General features: G+C 37.1%; 1 protein-coding gene across 2 annotated transcripts in view; it reads left to right on the top strand.

The window, feature by feature from the left end:
• The window catches only part of LOC122402895 (semaphorin-2A), a 680389-nt gene that overhangs the window by 645108 nt on the left and 13814 nt on the right, over nt 1–21467 (top strand). For both annotated transcript variants that reach the window (XM_043406053.1, XM_043406054.1), the window contains 3 exons: nt 17691–17753; nt 18301–18408; nt 20849–21119. In XM_043406053.1, coding sequence (XP_043261988.1) covers nt 17691–17753; nt 18301–18408; nt 20849–21119 — 442 coding nt within the window. The remainder of the gene's footprint in view (nt 1–17690; nt 17754–18300; nt 18409–20848; nt 21120–21467) is intronic.

The raw sequence follows: 21467 nt of genomic DNA, 5'->3' as shown, positions 1-21467 counted from the left end.
ATGAGTAGCTTAAATATATATATTTTTGTGATTAGAAACTGCTCTCGCGGTATTTAATTTAAATTTGCACAATTTTTAAAAATTTAGCGACACTTCCCGTGTTTGCCAGCAGAGGGCTACGCTCTCTCACAAGCACTCGGTCGATCATTCATTGTATGATGAAGGGCTTCAAGATCTATGACGTAAGCTTCTGCTATAATGATTAATATGGCTATTGGAAGATTCTTTTCAAATTCCATCTCCTGGTCTGTTTTGGATGCATTAGTGTGCATTTTTTGGTAGTTCAGGTGTTGCTTGCATAATTGTTAAAAATTACATTTATTAAAATTCAATTGTTTTACATAATAATTAACAAAATTCATTTATTTTAGGAATTTTTAAGATCCATGGAACTGTTTTCTTGTGACTACGTACAGTGTTTGGTGACGATGTGATCAGAGCTAGGCTACTGAGCTTGGTTGTTCTAAAATAGAAAGGAATTGGTGATTTAGATGTTTTCCTTATGAAATGCATGCATCTACTTGTAAATATGTTGTTAAAATTGAGGAATTTCCTTCTTTGTGTGATGTTTCCTTGGATTCGAACAGTCTACTGCCTACTGGGCTCATTCTGTAGCTTCCACTAGCTACTCTTAGGGCGCCATTTTGGATCAGATCTATCACTCCTAGTGTTCTTGACTTCCCCAAGTTGTGAACTGTTCAACAATAGTCTAGTTTGGATCGTATTCCTAGGCTGATTCTCTAGCTTCCACTAGCTAGTCTTAGGGCGCCATTTTGGATCAGATCTATCACTCCTAGTGTTCTTAACTTCCCCAAGTTATAAACTGTTGAGCAATAGTCTAGTTTGGATCCTATCACTAGTCTAATTCTGTTTCTTCCAGAGGCTACTCTTAGGATCCATCATCTTTAGTGTACCTGGCTTCTCCAAGCTATGAACTGTTGAACAATAGTCTACTTTGGACCGTATTAATGCCTGATAGGTTTCTACGATAATTTCCCAATCGACTTCTCAGTTGTTGCTTGCTTCGTCGAGTTTTGAACTGTCGAATAATAGTCTAGTTTGGATCCTATCACTAGGCTCATTCTCTAGCTTCCAGAGGCTACTCTTAGGGCGCCATTTTGTATCAGATCTATCATTCCTAGTGTTCTTAGCTTCCCCAAGTTATAAACTGTTGAGCAATAGTCTAGTTTGGATCCTATCACTAGTCTAATTCTGTTTCTTCCAGAGGCTACTCTTAGGATCCATCATCTTTAGTGTACCTGGCTTCCCCAAGCTATGAACTGTTGAACAATAGTCTACTTTGGACCGTACTAATGCCTGATAGGTTTCTACGATAATTTCCCAATCGACTTCTCAGTTGTTGCTTGCTTCGTCGAGTTTTGAACTGTCGAATAATAGTCTAGTTTGGATCCTATCACTAGGCTCATTCTCTAGCTTCCAGAGGCTACTCTTAGGGCGCCATTTTGTATCAGATCTATCATTCCTAGTGTTCTTAACTTCCCCAAGTTATAAACTGTTGAGCAATAGTCTAGTTTGGATCCTATCACTAGTCTAATTCTGTTTCTTCCAGAGGCTACTCTTAGGATCCATCATCTTTAGTGTACCTGGCTTCTCCAAGCTATGAACTGTTGAACAATAGTCTACTTTGGACCGTATTAATGCCTGATAGGTTTCTACGATAATTTCCCAATCGACTTCTCAGTTGTTGCTTGCTTCGTCGAGTTTTGAACTGTCGAATAATAGTCTAGTTTGGATCCTATCACTAGGCTCATTCTCTAGCTTCCAGAGGCTACTCTTAGGGCGCCATTTTGTATCAGATCTATCATTCCTAGTGTTCTTAGCTTCCCCAAGTTATAAACTGTTGAGCAATAGTCTAGTTTGGATCCTATCACTAGTCTAATTCTGTTTCTTCCAGAGGCTACTCTTAGGATCCATCATCTTTAGTGTACCTGGCTTCTCCAAGCTATGAACTGTTGAACAATAGTCTACTTTGGACCGTATTAATGCCTGATAGGTTTCTACGATAATTTCCCAATCGACTTCTCAGTTGTTGCTTGCTTCGTCGAGTTTTGAACTGTCGGATAATAGTCTAGTTTGGATCCTATCACTAGGCTCATTCTCTAGCTTCCAGAGGCTACTCTTAAGGCGCCATTTTGGATCAGATCTATCATTCCTAGTGTTCTTAACTTCCCCAAGTTATAAACTGTTGAGCAATAGTCTACTTTGGATCGTATCACTAGGCTAATTCTGTTTCTTCCAGAGGCTACTCTTAGGATCCATCATCTTTAGTGTACCTGGCTTCCCCAAGCTGTTAACTGTTGAACAATAGTCTACTTTGGACCATATTAATGCCTGATAGGTTTCTACGATAATTTCCCAATCGACTTCTCAGTTGTTGCTTGCTTCGTCGAGTTTTGAACTGTCGGATAATAGTCTAGTTTGGATCCTATCACTAGGCTCATTCTCTAGCTTCCAGAGGCTACTCTTAAGGCGCCATTTTGGATCAGATCTATCATTCCTAGTGTTCTTAGCTTCCCCAAGTTATAAACTGTTGAGCAATAGTCTAGTTTGGATCCTATCACTAGTCTAATTCTGTTTCTTCCAGAGGCTACTCTTAGGATCCATCATCTTTAGTGTACCTGGCTTCCCCAAGCTGTTAACTGTTGAACAATAGTCTACTTTGGACCATATTAATGCCTGATAGGTTTCTACGATAATTTCACAATCGACTTCTCAGTTGTTGCTTGCTTCGTCGAGTTTTGAACTGTCGGATAATAGTCTAGTTTGGATCCTATCACTAGGCTCATTCTCTAGCTTCCAGAGGCTACTCTTAAGGCGCCATTTTGGATCAGATCTATCATTCCTAGTGTTCTTAGCTTCCCCAAGTTATAAACTGTTGAGCAATAGTCTAGTTTGGATCCTATCACTAGTCTAATTCTGTTTCTTCCAGAGGCTACTCTTAGGATCCATCATCTTTAGTGTACCTGGCTTCTCCAAGCTATGAACTGTTGAACAATAGTCTACTTTGGACCGTACTAATGCCTGATAGGTTTCTACGATAATTTCCCAATCGACTTCTCAGTTGTTGCTTGCTTCGTCGAGTTTTGAACTGTCGAATAATAGTCTAGTTTGGATCCTATCACTAGGCTCATTCTCTAGCTTCCAGAGGCTACTCTTAGGGCGCCATTTTGTATCAGATCTATCATTCCTAGTGTTCTTAGCTTCCCCAAGTTATAAACTGTTGAGCAATAGTCTAGTTTGGATCCTATCACTAGTCTAATTCTGTTTCTTCCAGAGGCTACTCTTAGGATCCATCATCTTTAGTGTACCTGGCTTCCCCAAGCTATGAACTGTTGAACAATAGTCTACTTTGGACCGTACTAATGCCTGATAGGTTTCTACGATAATTTCCCAATCGACTTCTCAGTTGTTGCTTGCTTCGTCGAGTTTTGAACTGTCGAATAATAGTCTAGTTTGGATCCTATCACTAGGCTCATTCTCTAGCTTCCAGAGGCTACTCTTAGGGCGCCATTTTGTATCAGATCTATCATTCCTAGTGTTCTTAGCTTCCCCAAGTTATAAACTGTTGAGCAATAGTCTAGTTTGGATCCTATCACTAGTCTAATTCTGTTTCTTCCAGAGGCTACTCTTAGGATCCATCATCTTTAGTGTACCTGGCTTCCCCAAGCTATGAACTGTTGAACAATAATCCACTTTGGACCATATTAATGCCTAATAGGTTTCTACGATAATTTCCCAATCGACTCCTCAGTTGTTGCTTGCTTCGTCGAGTTTTGAACTGTCGGATAATAGTCTAGTTTGGATCCTATCACTAGGCTCATTCTCTAGCTTCCAGAGGCTACTCTTAGGGCGCCATTTTGTATCAGATCTATCATTCCTAGTGTTCTTAGCTTCCCCAAGTTATAAACTGTTGAGCAATAGTCTAGTTTGGATCCTATCACTAGTCTAATTCTGTTTCTTCCAGAGGCTACTCTTAGGATCCATCATCTTTAGTGTACCTGGCTTCCCCAAGCTATGAACTGTTGAACAATAGTCTACTTTGGACCGTACTAATGCCTGATAGGTTTCTACGATAATTTCCCAATCGACTTCTCAGTTGTTGCTTGCTTCGTCGAGTTTTGAACTGTCGGATAATAGTCTAGTTTGGATCCTATCACTAGGCTCATTCTCTAGCTTCCAGAGGCTACTCTTAGGGCGCCATTTTGGATCAGATCTATCACTCCTAGTGTTCTTAACTTCCCCAAGTTATAAACTGTTGAACAATAGTCTAGTTTGGATCCTATCACTAGTCTAATTCTGTTTCTTCCAGAGGCTACTCTTAGGATCCATCATCTTTAGTGTACCTGGCTTCCCCAAGCTATGAACTGTTGAACAATAATCCACTTTGGACCATATTAATGCCTAATAGGTTTCCACAATAATTTCCCAATCGACTCCTCAGCTGTTGCTCGCTAGAACTTTGACAATACTCATTTCTCCCGTTGCACAACTCCTCATAAGAGGAATCTTCCCCCCCAAAAACGTGGAAACCTCTTTCTATCAAGAGCATCGTCATTCCCATCGCAGTGAAGATCACCCCCACGTGGAATCTCAGTTTCCTTACCCGAGTAAGATTCTTTGTGAGCTCGTTGACCGAAATGAGAATGCAATAAACTATAAAATATGTCCCTTGGTTGATCAATGACCCGAGTACGAACGTCACCCTTTCCTCCGTGGCCAATACCATTAACATGTTTCATTTCACCCGACCCTTCAGACTCGGTATAAAAAAAGAAAAGGGGGGAAGAACACGCGGTCTTCGACCCGATCTTCCTTTCAAAGATATTCCAGCGCCCGTTTCTCGCCGACCCCCCGTTGCACCACGGCTATTTCTAACTCGCGTTCACCGCCGGATAGTAATGATTAGTGTAACGAGAAGATCCTCGCCCAGCTTACGGTTAAGTGCGGATACCGGGAATGGCTTCGCTTTTAATTACCGTCGAGCCGGTGTGTACATCGCGGCCTTAATGCACCGGGCTGCTTAACGAGTAATACATCGTTATCAACGGCCAGCGCAGCTGTACAGGGGGCACGGCGGGATCGTTAAATGATTTTAACGGGACGCCAAGCAGAATTTACACGAGGCAATCGCAACCATTCTCGCTACGATGTTTAAAACATCCATGGTGTTGAGGTGCTCGCGAGACGCCATGCTCTTGGGACGGGTAATCCCAGATGTCGAATCAACTCGAAGTTGCTTGGGTCTCTCACACACTGTATAGACTGTAAATTTTATGGTAAAAATTCTTTTTTGCAGTTATAGGGACCATTGAGGGGGGATTTAAACTATTCGACTGAATAAATCTGCGTTTTTTTGGGCGTTATACGTAATTTTGAGGATTTTTATGCAAGGTGTTCGCTTAACTCTAAGAAAAATTGTAATGGGGGATTCTAGAGACCAAAATAAGACGAAAATCAAGAATACTAATTTGTTGATTGAGGCTTTGTTAAAAAGTTATTAACGTTCAAAGTTGTGGCTGTTGAACAGCAATTTAGCCAACTTCTCGATTTTTTTTCTCGAAAGTGGGTAGGAACTCGAAGGTATGCCTATTCACCAAAAATGATTCTAATTGCCCCTAGAATCGAAAATAATTTTTCCAGAATTATTTGACGCTTTTCAATTTTCAAGGGGAACAGACAGATAATATGGTCAGACATAGTTTCAGTAATGAATTTTTTTCTCGAAAATGCGCAAGATTTCGGGGGTATATCTAATCACCAAAAATGATTATAATCGATCCCCACAACCGAAAATAATTTTTCCAGAATGATTTGAAGCTTCACAATATTCAGGGGAACAGATACAGCTATAGTCAGGCATTATACTTTCAGTAATGAATTTTTTTCGCAAAAATGGGTAGGATTTCGGTGGTATGTCTAATGACCAAAAATGATTGTCATTAACCCCCCTAGCTAGTAATAATTTTTTTAGTACGATTTGAAATTTTTTTTTTGCGCCGAAAAATTTAGGCATCTACACCCTGTCAATTTTTCTTAAGAATTCGTTTTCGATTTTTAGTAAGTTTGTTTGACGCCCTATGGAAAAATTGTTTAATACTTTTTTGTAGGTAACCATAAGCTCTACTTCAGAAAAAAGTTTCATTGAAATATGTTCACTATTGTAGAAGTTATGGCGGTTTGAAAATTGGACCATTTTTATGGGGTTTTTCTCAATTTACGGGGTTAAGAAATAACTTTTCCAATATTTTTGGAATTTCTACATATTCTCCATCAAAATACGCGTCGTTTGCCGCTTCAAACATTAAAATCCTTCGATCCGTTCAGAAGTTATGGTATTTTAAAGATTTGCATGAAATTTTCAGGCAACATAAATTACATTTTTCATTAGGAATTTTTTCCTCGAAAGTGGCTAGGAATTCGTGGATCTGTCTAATGACCAAAAATAATTGTAATTAACCCTCGTAGCTAAAAATAATTTTTTTATTACGATTTGAAATTTTTTTGTCAGTCGAAAAATTTCACACCTTCTCGAATTTTTTTCTCGAAAGTGGCTAGGATTTCGTGGATCTGTCTAATGACCAAAAATAATTGTAATTAACCCTCGTAGCTAAAAATAATTTTTTTATTACGATTTGAAATTTTTTTTCCGTCGAAAAAAGCTCACGAGGTGAATTTGCATTACGTTTGTAGTTTATTATAGTCTCATAATTACCCCCAATCGGTGTAATCGTCACATTTGAGTCGTTCGAGTGAAGAGAATTACTAGTCGAAAGAGTCGAGAGTGATTCACCGCCGGAGAAATGGCTTTGAACGGGCAAATTGAGATCGATCCGACTATACTGTACTCGTCAGCGGTATATAGCACGCGAGTGCATTAGACGCGAGAACATTCGACATTAGAACGAAGGATTTAGAGAAATAGATCGATGGTTGGAGAGAACTTGTGTGAATAGGGATTGATGAAAGTGCACTGTGGATGGTTTCGCCGCGGAACTGATCCAGTCGAGACTAGAACCGAAGTATTGAAGATTAAGCGAGTCGCGAGGACCGCTAGAACCGGAAATATTAAGAGTAATAGTCGGCCTAAGTCCCTAAAATATACTCCAGAATGTACCACTGACGATAACCACTTCATTTTTCCTTTTTTGTTTCGATTAAACGAGTCAGAAAGTAAATTTTTAGGATCATTATGTGGAAGAAAATGGTACATTCTTTTATTGTGCATTATGGTGACAAATTAAAATCGATTCCAGAAATATGTACAAAGATAGGTATTTCAACCATTTTAGTTTTCTTTAGAAACATTTTTTAGAATCTCTTGTTTACGATTTTATTTTAGTTTGCATTTTCTAGAGAAATGGAGAGACAGTTTCCAAGCATTTGCTAGTTTTTCACGAAATACTGATCGATATAATTTTATAAAAACACGTTAAATAAATGGTAAAAATCTGGAACGCTTCAATTGTACCGTTTACTTGAAATAAACTCCCAGGAATATTTATTTTTCCGGCGGAAGCTGAGAAAAAAATTCGAAAAAGTTTGAAATTCTTCGATCGGAAAAAAATATTTCAAATCGTTCTGGAAAAATTATTTTCGGTCGTGGGAGTCAATCACGATCATTTTTGGTGAATAGACATACCCTCGAAATCCTACGCATTTTCGAGAAAAAAATTCGAGAAGGTGGTCAAATTGTCGTTCGACAGCCACAACTTTAAACGTTAATAACTTTTTAACGAAGTCTCATTCGAGAAATTGTTATTCTTGATTTTCGTCTTATTTTGGCCCCTAGAATCCCCCATTACAATTTTTCCCAGGGTATTTTTCTTTCATCGCGCCATTTGTAAAAACATGTTAAATAAATGGTATAAATCTGGAACTTCGAATAATACTGAATGTACAAGGCAGAGGATCTTTCAAGGATCATACCTCATATCTACACAACAGAAATCTCAAGTACAACGTCGAAAGCTGAACCCTTTTAATAACAATTTTTTTTTTTTAAATTCGTCACCAAAACTCTCTACAAAAAACAGAGTATATCTCGACTGGTTTCCAAGGTATCGTTGAGCTCGTATCAATTACTATATTTGTCACGTTGGCGGAGAATGGTAGAAATTTGGCATAAATTGTCCAGCACGTAGCCCAGTATAAATGAAAGCGCAGAGATGTTAGTGTTTAATATCCCAAGATAGTATAATACAGTAGTTCAAAGCGTTGTCCAATGGGATTTAGATCGCGATCCACGTCCGAGAATTTCGATCATCGACACCCCGTGCTACGCAAATGATTATTTCCTATAAGCCATTCGCGGCTCTTCCCTCCGTCGAGATGCGATTAACATTCGAGTCAGCGGGCGCGATCAAAGCCAAACCGGTGAAATCAGCCCACATTACGGGTCCCTGTCGCCGGTCGAGCGTCGCAAACAGTTCGTTAGGCCCGGCAAGAACGATACCGGAATCTCACCTAGTTCGTTTCGATCGCGGGAACATTCGCCCGTTACACCGTGAGCGGAATAATCGAAGGGCGTCGACTTCGTATATATACAGTTCGAGAAGCTTGAAGAATTATCTAGCAAATCAATTACCTTGTCGATAAAAAAAAAAAAAAAAAAAATAAGAATAGTTAGAATATTTACTGTTCCAAGTGTTGGGAATTTATGTTGCAAAGGGATAGTTATAATAACTATTTTTACAAACACATGAGTTCTAAACTAAATTTCATATTGGTGACACAAAGTTTGTAGGGTTCTTGAAATCTAATATCTGTTCAAATTGTGTTCTATTGCACTCTTGTATAGTGTTCTTTGTGACTGATGTAACTTGTGACTTGTAAGTGTTCCTTTGTATTATAGCTATATTTTGTGGTCCATGTAACTTGTAATTTGTAACTTGTAACTTGTAACTTGTCACTCAGTTTTTCTAATCTGTTCAAATTGTGTTCTATTGCACTCTTGTATAGTGTTCTTTGTGACTGATGTAACTTGTGACTTGTAAGTGTTTCTTTGTATTATAGCTATATTTTGTGGTCCATGTATCTGTAACTTGTAACTTGTTACTGAGTTCAGTCGATTCTGTTAATTCTTCGATTAAATACAGTGTTTAAAAATGGGGGATGATTCTATTCACAAATCAGAGTTTTCCACATCCCTCATAGGGGGTCAGTCCTCCCTAAAGCTACAAATCCCACCGCCTGAGGGTTTCTACGAGGGTAGTTGTCCCAAGGAGCAGGTGGATGGGCCCCAAATTACAATATCCCCTTGAAACTAACTATGCTCTGGTTTAATGGCTTTAATGTACAGCAATTCCTATTGTCAACTAGGTGATAGAGGTAGTAGACTTACCAGATGACCAAATTCTGTGCATTCAAGCAATCTAACTAACATTGAAAATAAATGACTTATCCTACAATATAAAATGTTTGCTTAGATAGTAGAGTTGGACTTGTCAGATGACCAAATTCTATGCATTCAAGTAATTCAATTAATATTGACAATAAATGACTTATCCTACAATATAAAATGTTTGTTTAGGTGATAGAGATACCAGGTTGCCAGATGACCAAATTCTGTGCATTCAAGTAATCTAACCAACATTGACATCAAATGACTTAGCCTACAATATAAAATGTCTGTTCAGGTAATAGAGGTGTACACTTGTCAGATGACCAAATTATATGCATTCGAGCAATCTAACTAACATTGAAAATAAATGACTCATCCTACAATATAAAATATTTGTTCAGATAGTAGAGGTACACTTGCCAGATGATACCAAATTATATACATCCAAGCAATTCAATTAATATTGAATTTACATGACTTATCCTACAATATAAAATGGTTGTTCAGATAGTAGAGGTGTACACTTGCCAGATGACCAAATTCTGTGCATTCAAGCAATCTAACTAACATTGAAAATAAATGACTTATCCTACAATATAAAATGTTTGCTTAGATAGTAGAGTTGGACTTGTCAGATGACCAAATTCTATGCATTCAAGTAATTCAATTAATATTGACAATAAATGACTTATCCTACAATATAAAATGTTTGTTTAGGTGGTAGAGATACCAGGTTGCCAGATGACCAAATTCTGTGCATTCAAGTAATCTAACTAACATTGAAATCAAATGACTTAGCCTACAATATAAAATGTCTGTTCAGATAATAGAGGCGTACACTTGTCAGATGACCAAATTATATGCATTCGAGCAATCTAACTAACATTGAAAATAAATGACTTATCCTACAATATAAAATATTTGTTCAGATAGTAGAGGTACACTTGCCAGATGATACCAAATTATATACATCCAAGCAATTCAATTAATATTGAATTTACATGACTTATCCTACAATATAAAATGGTTGTTCAGATAGTAGAGGTGTACACTTGCCAGATGACCAAATTCTGTGCATTCAAGCAATCTAACTAACATTGAAAATAAATGACTTATCCTACAATATAAAATGTTTGCTTAGATAGTAGAGTTGGACTTGTCAGATGACCAAATTCTATGCATTCAAGTAATTCAATTAATATTGACAATAAATGACTTATCCTACAATATAAAATGTTTGTTTAGGTGATAGAGATACCAGGTTGCCAGATGACCAAATTCTGTGCATTCAAGTAATCTAACCAACATTGAAATCAAATGACAGCCTACAATATAAAATGTCTGTTCAGGTAATAGAGGCGTACACTTGTCAGATGACCAAATTATATGCATTCGAGCAATCTAACTAACATTGAAAATAAATGACTCATCCTACAATATAAAATATTTGTTCAGATAGTAGAGGTACACTTGCCAGATGATACCAAATTATATACATCCAAGCAATTCAATTAATATTGAATTTACATGACTTATCCTACAATATAAAATGGTTGTTCGGATAGTAGAGGTGTACACTTGCCAGATGACCAAATTCTGTGCATTCAAGCAATCTAACTAACATTGAAAATAAATTACATATCCTACAACTCATACAATGTATTGGGATTCCAACTAGCGCTCGACGGGTGAAAATGGCGGCGACAGGACCGAGAACAACCGAGACCAAGACGTGTACGCGCGTGTAATCGAACAATCGTGGACGCGGTCTGTTTAGACACCGTGGGTTTGCAGGTGATTACGTATTCGTGTGCGTGGACATCCACCTGTGGCCCTCGCGCGCGCGTGTTTGTGGATGATTACGTATTCGCGCCCAGACGTACACGCACACGTTGCGAATGTTTGCGTATTCGCTGTCGCGTAGGGATCGAACGGTTCTCTGGCGGATGGTTTAGGCTAGGAATTATGATCCACCCTTAAAAATTTAGCTAACGATTTATTTTCATTCGAAACGGAAGCACATTTACATAGTGGATCTGTTATGGGACAAACGTGTGAAATTAATGTAATTCCAAGGGACGTATAATTATTTTATTTCTGGTAAAAATATTTCAAAAGCTGTCTTGAATCATTAAACTGCATTTGAGGACATTAATTCTATACAGAGTGTTCGACAACCCTAGAAAAAATTTTAGTGGGGAATTCTGGAGGTCAAAATAAGACGAAAATCAAGAATAACAATTTCTCGAATGAGGCTTCGTTGAAAAGTTATTAACGTTCAAAGTTGTGGCTGTCGAACGCCAATTTGCCCACCTTCTCGATTTTTTTTCTCGAAAATGGGTAGGATTTCGGGGGTATCTCTATTCACCAAAAATGATTCTAATTGTCCCCCGCAGCCGTCAATAATTTTTTCAGAACGATCTGAAATTTTTTTTTCTGTTGAAAAATTTCATACTTTCCCGAATTATTTTCTCAAAAGTGTGAAGGATTTCGAGGGTATGTCTATTGACTAAAAATGATTATAATCGATGCCTGTAACTAAATATAATTTTTTTAGTATGATTTGAAATTTTTTATTTTCGTCTAAAAATTTCAGTATCTACTCGAATTTTTTTCGCGAAAACGGTGAGGATTTCGGGGGTATGTCTATCCACCAAAAATGATTGTAATCGACCCCTGAAATCAGAAATATTTTTTCCAGAACGATTCGAAATTTTTGAATTTTTAATTGTTAATAACTTTTTAACAAAGCCTCTATTAACAAATTGGTATTCTTCATTTTCGTCTTATTTTGGCCTCCAGAATCTTCCATTAAAATTTTTCCCAGGGGTAGCCTTAACACTCTATATATTTTTATTAAAATCTATTATTTTGAGGGTTTTGTTAAAATCTGGGTTTTCAAATCATTATAGAAATTAAATTTAACATAAATTGCTAACATATAATGTTCATAATTTCTGTAACTTGAAGAATGGAACCCCAAATTTGTCAAAAAGTTTCGTAATTTGATATTAAAATCTATATACAGGGTGTCCAAATAAAAAACCATTCAATATTTATCGAGTATATAGGGTACATTGTTCTGTGTAAAAAAGCTTCATTAAACATAGGTCGAAAGGTCAACCGTTTCTGAGATATAAACATTTTATAATCGTATATTTATAAAAAAGTAATTGCTTTGTGAATAAATCGAATTCCAGTCGATTTTCCTTCGCCCTGGCGCTACGAATTCTGTCCCCAACCCAAAATTTTTCCCCAGCGGTGCACGAAGCACTTAACGATCACAATTGCAGTGAATATTGAAACGTTCGTACGGATCGAAGCGCGTAAATCGGCCACGCCGTAAGTCTGCCCCGGATTCGTGGAATCCGCGAACTTCTAGCAATGGAAGCCCGTAGAATAGAATTCCTCGCAGGAATTCCATTTTATGCTTGCACTCGCCGCCGCCCCGAGCCTCGATTCGATTCGATTCGATTCGCTCCGAGAGAGCAATTCATTTTATCGTCTCGGATCGAGTAAATAATTTTCGTGGAAAAATCAATTACAAAATCAAACGCAACAAGATTGTCCGTCAGGTGGTAAACATTGTTAAACACTCGATGAATGGCAACTATTTTTCTAATCAAAATGCAAGAATGCTTGTCTATATCTCTACGATATATATATATAGGGAGACTTATCGTTAGTACTGTGTGCTTGTCTTGAGAAAAGTGACGAGTCAAAAATGACTCTGGCACAGTACTCGAAGAGTTAAATACGCAAATTCGATCGAAATTATACACTGTTTGGTGTCATTTTATTCAGAAAAGCCTCACAAGTATATTAGTAAAGGTTCCATTAAAAAAAAAGAAATAAAAAATAAATAAGTTTCACATTGTGTTATTCTTACCAGTTTTTCCTTTGTTTACATATTAAAGAGAGAAATAAAAAATTAAAAGATTCAATATTTCCATTTTTGGAAAAACACCAGTAACTTCAAGCACGAGGGATGCAATCTCTCGAAACAAGGTCGCGTTCACGCGCGAAGAGCAAACATGCACCCTGGGGCGTACCGGTAGCGTCCTAACATAATTTAGAAAAACGGAAACCGCGTGTTCGCCGGACCCTTCTTCGGTTCCACGCGTCTCGACGCCTCGATGGAGCCCCTCCCGAGCGTTCCGTGGACGCGATCCGGAAAAGGAAGTGGTTCGTTTGCACGGTCAATCGTCCGAAACGCGTTGGCCTTAACGATCGATCTCCTGCGGACGTCGCGTGCCGCTCCCCAAGCGATGTCACGGCCAGAAACGGGCGTTGATCCTCGAAATTGTCCCAGCCTGACCCCGCCGGGGGGAGGAAACCCAAAACGACCCCGAAACAGCGCCCGTTGGCGGTGATCTACGGCTAATAAATTAACGAAAGAATTGTTTTTGCTCCGTGCACGCGACATTTGTTATTCGAGCGATGCGGAAGACAGCAAACAGGGACACTCGAACGTCGAAACTGTACTTGGGCATCCCCCAGGCTCCACCAGACTTCCGGTTCTCGCGACAACGCGGATCTTTCACTGATATTTCACGCCACGGGGACAATTATTAACATCAAATCCCAGAATGATCTGAAACTTTTCAATTTTCAGTGGAACATACAGTTATAGTCAGACATTGTATTTTCAGTAATGAATTTTTTTCGCGAAAACGGTTAGGATTTCGGGGGTATGTCTATTCACCAAAAATACTTGTAATTGACCCCTACAATTAAATATAATTTTTCTAGTACGATTTGATATTTTTTAATTTCGACTGAAAATTTCAGTATCTTCTCGAATTTTTTTCTCGAAAGTGGGTAAGAATTCTGGGGTATGTCTATTCACCAAAAATACTTGTAATTGGCCCCTACAATTAAATATAATTTTTCTAGTACGATTTGATATTTTTTAATTTCGACTGAAAATTTCAGTATCTTCTCGAATTTTTTTCTCGATACTGAGTAGGATTTCGAAGGTACGCCTGATAATAAAGAATGTTTGTTATTACCCCCTGTAATTAAATATAATTTTTTTATTATGTTTTGAAATTTTGTAATTTCGTCTAAAAATTTCAGTAGCTACTCGAATTTTTTTCTCGAAAATCGTTAGGATTTCGGGGGTATGTCTATTCACGAAAAATGATTCTAATAGCCCCTACAATCGAGAATAATTTTTCCAGAATGATTCGAAGCTTTTCAATTTTCAGGGGAACATATACGATTACAGTCAGACATTGTATTTTCAGTAATGAATTTTTTTCGCGAAAATGGTTAGGATTTCGGGGGTATGTCTGATCACCAAAAATGATTGTTATTAACCCCCGCGATCGAAAATAATTTTTCCGTGAATGATTTGAAATTTTTTAATAACTTTTCAACGAAGCCTAAATCAACAAATTGATATTCTTGATTTTCCTCCTCTTTTCATTCTAAGCTACATAACCTAAACCTTGTCTCCACACTTATTTCTGTAATCTTGATAAAATTCACAAATTCTCTCCAAAATTTCCACATTAAAATTTCAACATTTTAACCCTAGAATTCATTTTTCTAGTATCATAGTGATAAATCCTGTCATCCAAATATGGCTGACGTGCCATATACGAAGGATTGCACACATGTAGTCATTGACCCAAGATATTAAAAATCTGTTTCAAAATGTCCCCAAGACATCAAAGACCTGCTCGTCGCGAAGACACGTTGCCCGACTTGATACCTCCTCGAGCCTCCTATTCCATAGCTGTGTCTGTTGACCTTATTCCGGAGGGGCGCCATTCGCAGCAGGTTTCGAAAGGCGAGGGCGTCTGGCGCGGCGTCGCGGATCCGCACAATGACACGAGTGCCGGGGGCCCTCTTCTGCTTGCAAAACGTGAAGCATGCACTCCTGACACCTCTTCGCGCTAAGGTCGCTCGTGTCGAGCAGTCGTCGCGAAGAAAGAGCAGAGAGAAGAGAGCAGGGACAGCTGCCAAGCACGGTTGAACGTCGAAGATCTCCATTTCTCTCGCCTTTCCCCCGAATAACTCGTAATTATGGCGCGTACCCCGAAATAGAATTTTCCAGGTTTCGTCTCGCGTCTGGGTCATTCAACGGGCCATTCCAACGGAGAAAGATTCATTTTCTCCACGGTGACATCTCCAGGAGTGAATTTCTTATCGACCATCCCCCCATTCCGCCATTCGTAGTCGTCTCTCGCGGAAGGCACCGTATAACGAACCCGGGGGGGGGGGACTAACGAAGTTTAAAACTATATTGCGACGAGTGTGCGTTGTAATTGAGTTCCCCGGGGGCTCGTTTGACGTTTGTGTTCTTAATGATCGTCCTATTTTCGCGCCGCGCGTCTTTAATCGTTTCAACGGGGACGAATGTCACGGAATATTTGACCTCCCGTTTTCCCTGCTTAATGGGGGCCCCTTGTATGTTAAATCCACCCTGAAGTGATGAAGTGTCGTAACAATTTGCTTTTTTTTGAAAGTAGGGAAATATATACAGTGTGTTTAATTGATTTAAGTGCAACAAACGAAAGGGGGGTGATTTTACATGGGGAAATTAAGTCTGAAATATGGAATAGAAATTATTATTGATCATTGTCTCGATTGAAGTTTATTTTTATGAACACTTCCAGTGTCATGGAATTGTTTATTAATTTAATTTGCAATAATAATAAGACATGGTTAGGTGCATGCATACTCAAAATTCAGAGTCGATTTTCTCGAAAACAGAGCCTCAAATGAAAAATTGTTACTCCACATTTTACCCTTATTTTTTCATATAGAATCATCCCCCTTTCTCTTGGAATTATTTATTAACTCAAACGTAAACTTAATTTGCAATAATAATAAGAAAAATTGTTATTCTATATTTTACCCTTTGTTTTTCATGTAAAATCACCCCCCTTTCTCTTGGAATTATTTATTAACTCAAACTTAAACTTAATTTGCAATAATAAGAAGACATGGTTAGGTGCATGCATACTCAAAATTCAGAGTCGATTTTCTCGAAAACAGAGCCTCAAATGAAAAATTGTTACTCCACATTTTACCCTTATTTTTTCATATAGAATCATCCCCCTTTCTCTTGGAATTATTTATTAACTCAAACGTAAACTTAATTTGCAATAATAATAAGAAAAATTGTTATTCTATATTTTACCCTTTGTTTTTCATGTAAAATCACCCCCCTTTCTCTTGGAATTATTTATTAACTCAAACTTAAACTTAATTTGCAATAATAAGAAGACATGGTTAGGTGCATGCATACTCAAAATTCAGAGTCGATTTTCTCGAAAACAGAGCCTCAAATGAAAAATTGTTATTCCACATTTTACCCTTATTTTTTCATATAGAATCATCCCCCTTTCTCTTGGAATTATTTATTAACTCAAACGTAAACTTAATTTGCAATAATAATAAGAAAAATTGTTATTCTATATTTTACCCTTTGTTTTTCATGTAAAATCACCCCCCTTTCTCTTGGAATTATTTATTAACTCAAACTTAAACTTAATTTGCAATAATAAGAAGACATGGTTAGGTGCATGCATACTCAAAATTCAGAGTCGATTTTCTCGAAAACAGAGCCTCAAATGAAAAATTGTTACTCCACATTTTACCCTTATTTTTTCATATAGAATCATCCCCCTTTCTCTTGGAATTATTTATTAACTCAAACGTAAACTTAATTTGCAATAATAATAAGAAAAATTGTTATTCTATATTTTACCCTTTGTTTTTCATGTAAAATCACCCCCCCTTTCTCTTGGAATTATTTATTAACTCAAACTTAAACTTAATTTGCAATAATAAGAAGACATGGTTAGGTGCATGCATACTCAAAATTCAGAGTCGATTTTCTCGAAAACAGAGCCTCAAATGAAAAATTGTTATTCCACATTTTACCCTTATTTTTTCATATAGAATCAACCCCCTTTCTCTTGGAATTATTTATTAACACAAACTTAAACTTAATTTGCAATAATAATAAGAAAAATTGTTATTCCATATTATACCCTTATTTTTTCACGTAAAATCACCCCCTTTTCTCTTGTACCCTCATTTACCAAACACCCTGTATTAAATACAATCGAATCACTATAAAGACGAATAAAATCAACAAAACTAAGATGGCGGGGAAATTTTTTCAGGACTCAAAAATTCGTATTATATACCTGAAAAGCAAGAAAGTCAATGATATCATAAATTTCAAGATCAATTCTCTGAAAAGAGAGTGAATATCATAAATTTAATTAATTTTACACGAATACACTGAACGAATAGGTTCAAAGAAATGATATCGCGATGATCTAACCTTGTTTCTTTTCTGTTGCAGAGAGACGCCCTTAATCTGGAGCCAAACAACGTGGCAAATTGCGTGTCCAAAGGGAAGTCGGAGGTGATTCAACTTTTCTATTTCATTATCGTATTTATCGCCCATGTTTTGTTCTCTCGAGGGAATTTTAATATCGAGGTTATTTTATTAATTTCATTCGAGCGTCGTTCTGATTAACGCCGCTGGAAACGGAAGCATAGAGGCGAATCTAAAATGGAGACGTCGCGAAAATGAGTCGAGGAAAACCATTAATAAAAATAGAAAAACTTCTACGCATATTAAAACTGTTAAAAAACGAAAGCAAGTATTTTAGTTCGATTTTCGACGATTACAATGGATTTTTTTCGAATCGAAAGCAACTGGTGCATTAAATTTCGTAACAGAACACAAGCTAAGAGTGAAATTTGGTGGATTTAATAAAGAAAGTTCGCTCGAAACTGTCTCTAATATTTGAAATAATAAAACTTAACCGAGGTACGCGCATATTTACTTTGCACTGCGCGAAATCAAAGTAATTTGAGTTAATTTGAAAGTACCGGTACTGCGGAGCCTTCGTTGCTCTTGTTATTCTTCGTTTTACGAATTCAATTCTCCTCCATTCTGTTCGCAGCACTTCGACTGCCGGAATCACATAAGAGTGATCCAGCCAATGAGGGACGGCAATCGGCTTTACATCTGCGGCACCAACGCTCATGCACCCAAGGATTGGGTGATCTATGTAAGTATAACGTATATTTGCTCTTCATTTTCAAAATAATGGGAAATAATGGGAAACCTTGAGTCGCGAGAAGTTTAGGAAAAAGTGGAAAAGCAATTGCTTCAGTTTTTTTGTGGTGCTACATTGTTTCGAACGAGAGCTACAGTGATTAAAATGAATTAATTAATATTCTGTTGCATAACAGACCCTCGAATATAGTAGTAATATAACACTCATAATTTGCATTATAACCTTACATTTTATTATATCAATCAATCTGAGTCTTCGTGCAAATAAACGTAACAACATTCGATATAGTCCAGAAAATAAAAAAATTGATATTTTTGAAAACAAAGCCTCGTATAACAAATTTCTATTAACAACTTTCTAATTTTACCTTCTTTTTTCTTTTGATTCTACTATGATTTTTTACACTATAACACGTTAAAAGATTATACAAAACTGATAATAGAAATAATTATTTTTGCATTTCGAATACTCGCCAACCTTTATTTCTCGAAATATTTAGTTATTTCGATTTTTTCACGCGACCTTTAGTGTTTTATCGGTTTAGTCGAAGCATTAATTTTTCACGCGGGATCTGTCGCGAATGCAATGGCGCGTAGTAGTTACGCAGCGGGGCAAATGAATCGTGCGTTCAAGCACCCGTGTAATGAAGTCAAAGAATATATTGGTCTCGCTTTGTCGAAGATTACGACTCCCGTGCGTGTAATAGAGTTTCGAACAGTAGCGTGAAGCTTTTGCGTAGAGACGCCATGTTCTAGCCCTAAATTTCCTATAAAAGGTTAATCGAAACAGGCTAAATGAACGTGTAATTTCATATTAAGGGAATAATACATGCATTTGTCTATATTTACAATTAAAAATGAAGCTTTAACCATGATTAAAGGGAAACTAATACGTGTGTTTTTCGTTTCGAGCTTCTGTACAGCGAAAGAAAGTATTTTAAGGTGAAAGAAAGACCTATTGTGTTAGTTTTGATACCAATTGTTATCGTTAAAATAAAGAAAAATTATAGAATAATCATTATCTTTTTTAAGAGTGTTTTTAGTTACATGAAATGATTATATTCATTACCAACCCTAGGAAAAATTTTAGTGGGAGATTCTAGAGGCCAAAATAAGACGAAAGTCAAGAATATCAATTTGTTGATGGAGGCTTCCTTAAAAAGTTATTAACGTTCAAAAGTTGTGGCTGTTGAACGGCAATTTGCCCACCTTCTCGAATTTTTTTCTCGAAAATGGTTAGGATTTCGGGGATGGGTCTATTCACCAAAAATGATTAGTATTGATTCTCGCAGCTAAAAATAATTTTTTTAGAACGATTTGAATTTTTTTGTTTTCGCCAAGTTTCATATCTTCTCGAATTTTTTTCTCGAAAGTGGATAAGATTTCAGGGTTAGGTCTATTCACCAAAAGTTATTGTAACTGACTCCCGCAGTCGAAAATATTTTTTTTAGAATGATTTGAAATATTTTAATTTCGCCGAAAAATATGTCTACATATTCGAATTTTTTTCTCGAAATTGCGTAGGATTTCAGGGGTAGACGTAATGACCAAAAATAATTCCAATTAACCTCCGCATCCGAGAACAATTTATCCACGATGATTTGAAATATTTTAATTTCGCCGAAAAATATGCCTACTTATTCTAATTTTTTTCTCGAAATTGCGTAGGATTTCAGGGATAGGTGTAATTACCAAAAATGATTGTAATTGACCTCTGCATCCGAAAATAATTTTTTTCAGAATTATTTGAAACTTCTCAATTTTCAGGGAAAGAGACAGGTGATATGGTCAGACATAGTTTCAGTAATGAATTTTTTACTCTAAAATGCGTAGGATTTCGGGGGTAGGTCTACTCACCAAAAATGCTTGTAATAGACCCCTACAACTAAATATAATTTTTCTAGTATGATTTGAAACTTTTCAATTTTCAGGGAAACAAACACAATTATAGTCAGACATATTTTCAGTAATGAATTTTTTTCTCTAAAATGCGTAGGATTTCGGGGGTAGGTCTATTCACCAAAAATGCTTGCAATTGACCCCTGCAACTAAAAATAATTTTTCCAGAACGATTTAAAATTTTTTAATGAAGCCTCTAGAATCTCCCATTAAAATCTTTCCCAGGGGTGTATATTTTGTAAATTTCTCTGACAAGCTACAATATAAATTGAATTATTGTCTCACAATCGTTTATGACATGACTGGTTCAGACACTTGTTCCTTGAGATCTAAGAATTGCATTATTTTTGTGAAAATAGTTGCCTTTAAAGAACGTTCCTCAAAATTATGCAACTTGGATAATTTGTAGCTTTTCCAAGGGTCTTTCTTTCAGCTCTTTCTTTCTTTTTGCAATAGAAATATTGTCATTGTTAAACGTTTAAAGTATCAACCACCTAAGTTTGGACTAACGTTGCATGTTTTCTGTTTTCCAGAGCAACCTGACTCATTTGCCACGCCATGAGTTCGTCCCAGGCGTCGGCCAGGGCATAGCAAAGTGTCCCTACGACCCCGCGGACAATTCTACGGCGGTCTGGGTGGAAAAGGGCAATCCTGGTAACCTGCCAGCGCTTTATTCCGGCACCAATGCCGAATTCACCAAGGCCGATACCGTGATCTTCCGCACGGATCTCTACAATCTAACTACCGGTCACAAGGAGTTCAGTTTCAAGAGGACGCTCAAGTACGACTCGAAATGGCTGGACAGTGAGTACCTACTTCCAATCCAGTAATTTCTTCCTCTCAGTCTCGAGCCAATATCCTCGAATCATCGTCAATAATACTTTAAATTCGAAACCACTAACTATCCCCATTTCGAGATACAAATTGTCCTCAAGAAAAATCTTGGATGCAAAAGCAATAGAAAATTTATTGACACAAATACGACTCTTCAGGGTCAAGAAAAAAGAGTTAAAAATGCCACTTATTGTGGTACAAAAGTAACATAAATAAAATTCGTTATTTTGTTGACTTGAGCCACTAAATATGTAGATAATTAAGGGATGAAAATCGTGTCTGGGATTTCTGATAGGCATGGTAAATATTTTTAGCGAT

The sequence above is a fragment of the Colletes gigas genome, unplaced genomic scaffold (assembly GCF_013123115.1).
Source record: "Colletes gigas isolate AHSC1104 unplaced genomic scaffold, ASM1312311v1 Colletes_gigas_Sc00041, whole genome shotgun sequence".
Taxonomy (NCBI): domain Eukaryota; kingdom Metazoa; phylum Arthropoda; class Insecta; order Hymenoptera; family Colletidae; genus Colletes; species Colletes gigas.
Note: the sequence above shows the minus strand (reverse complement) of the source record. Positions and strands in the feature narration are given on the sequence as shown.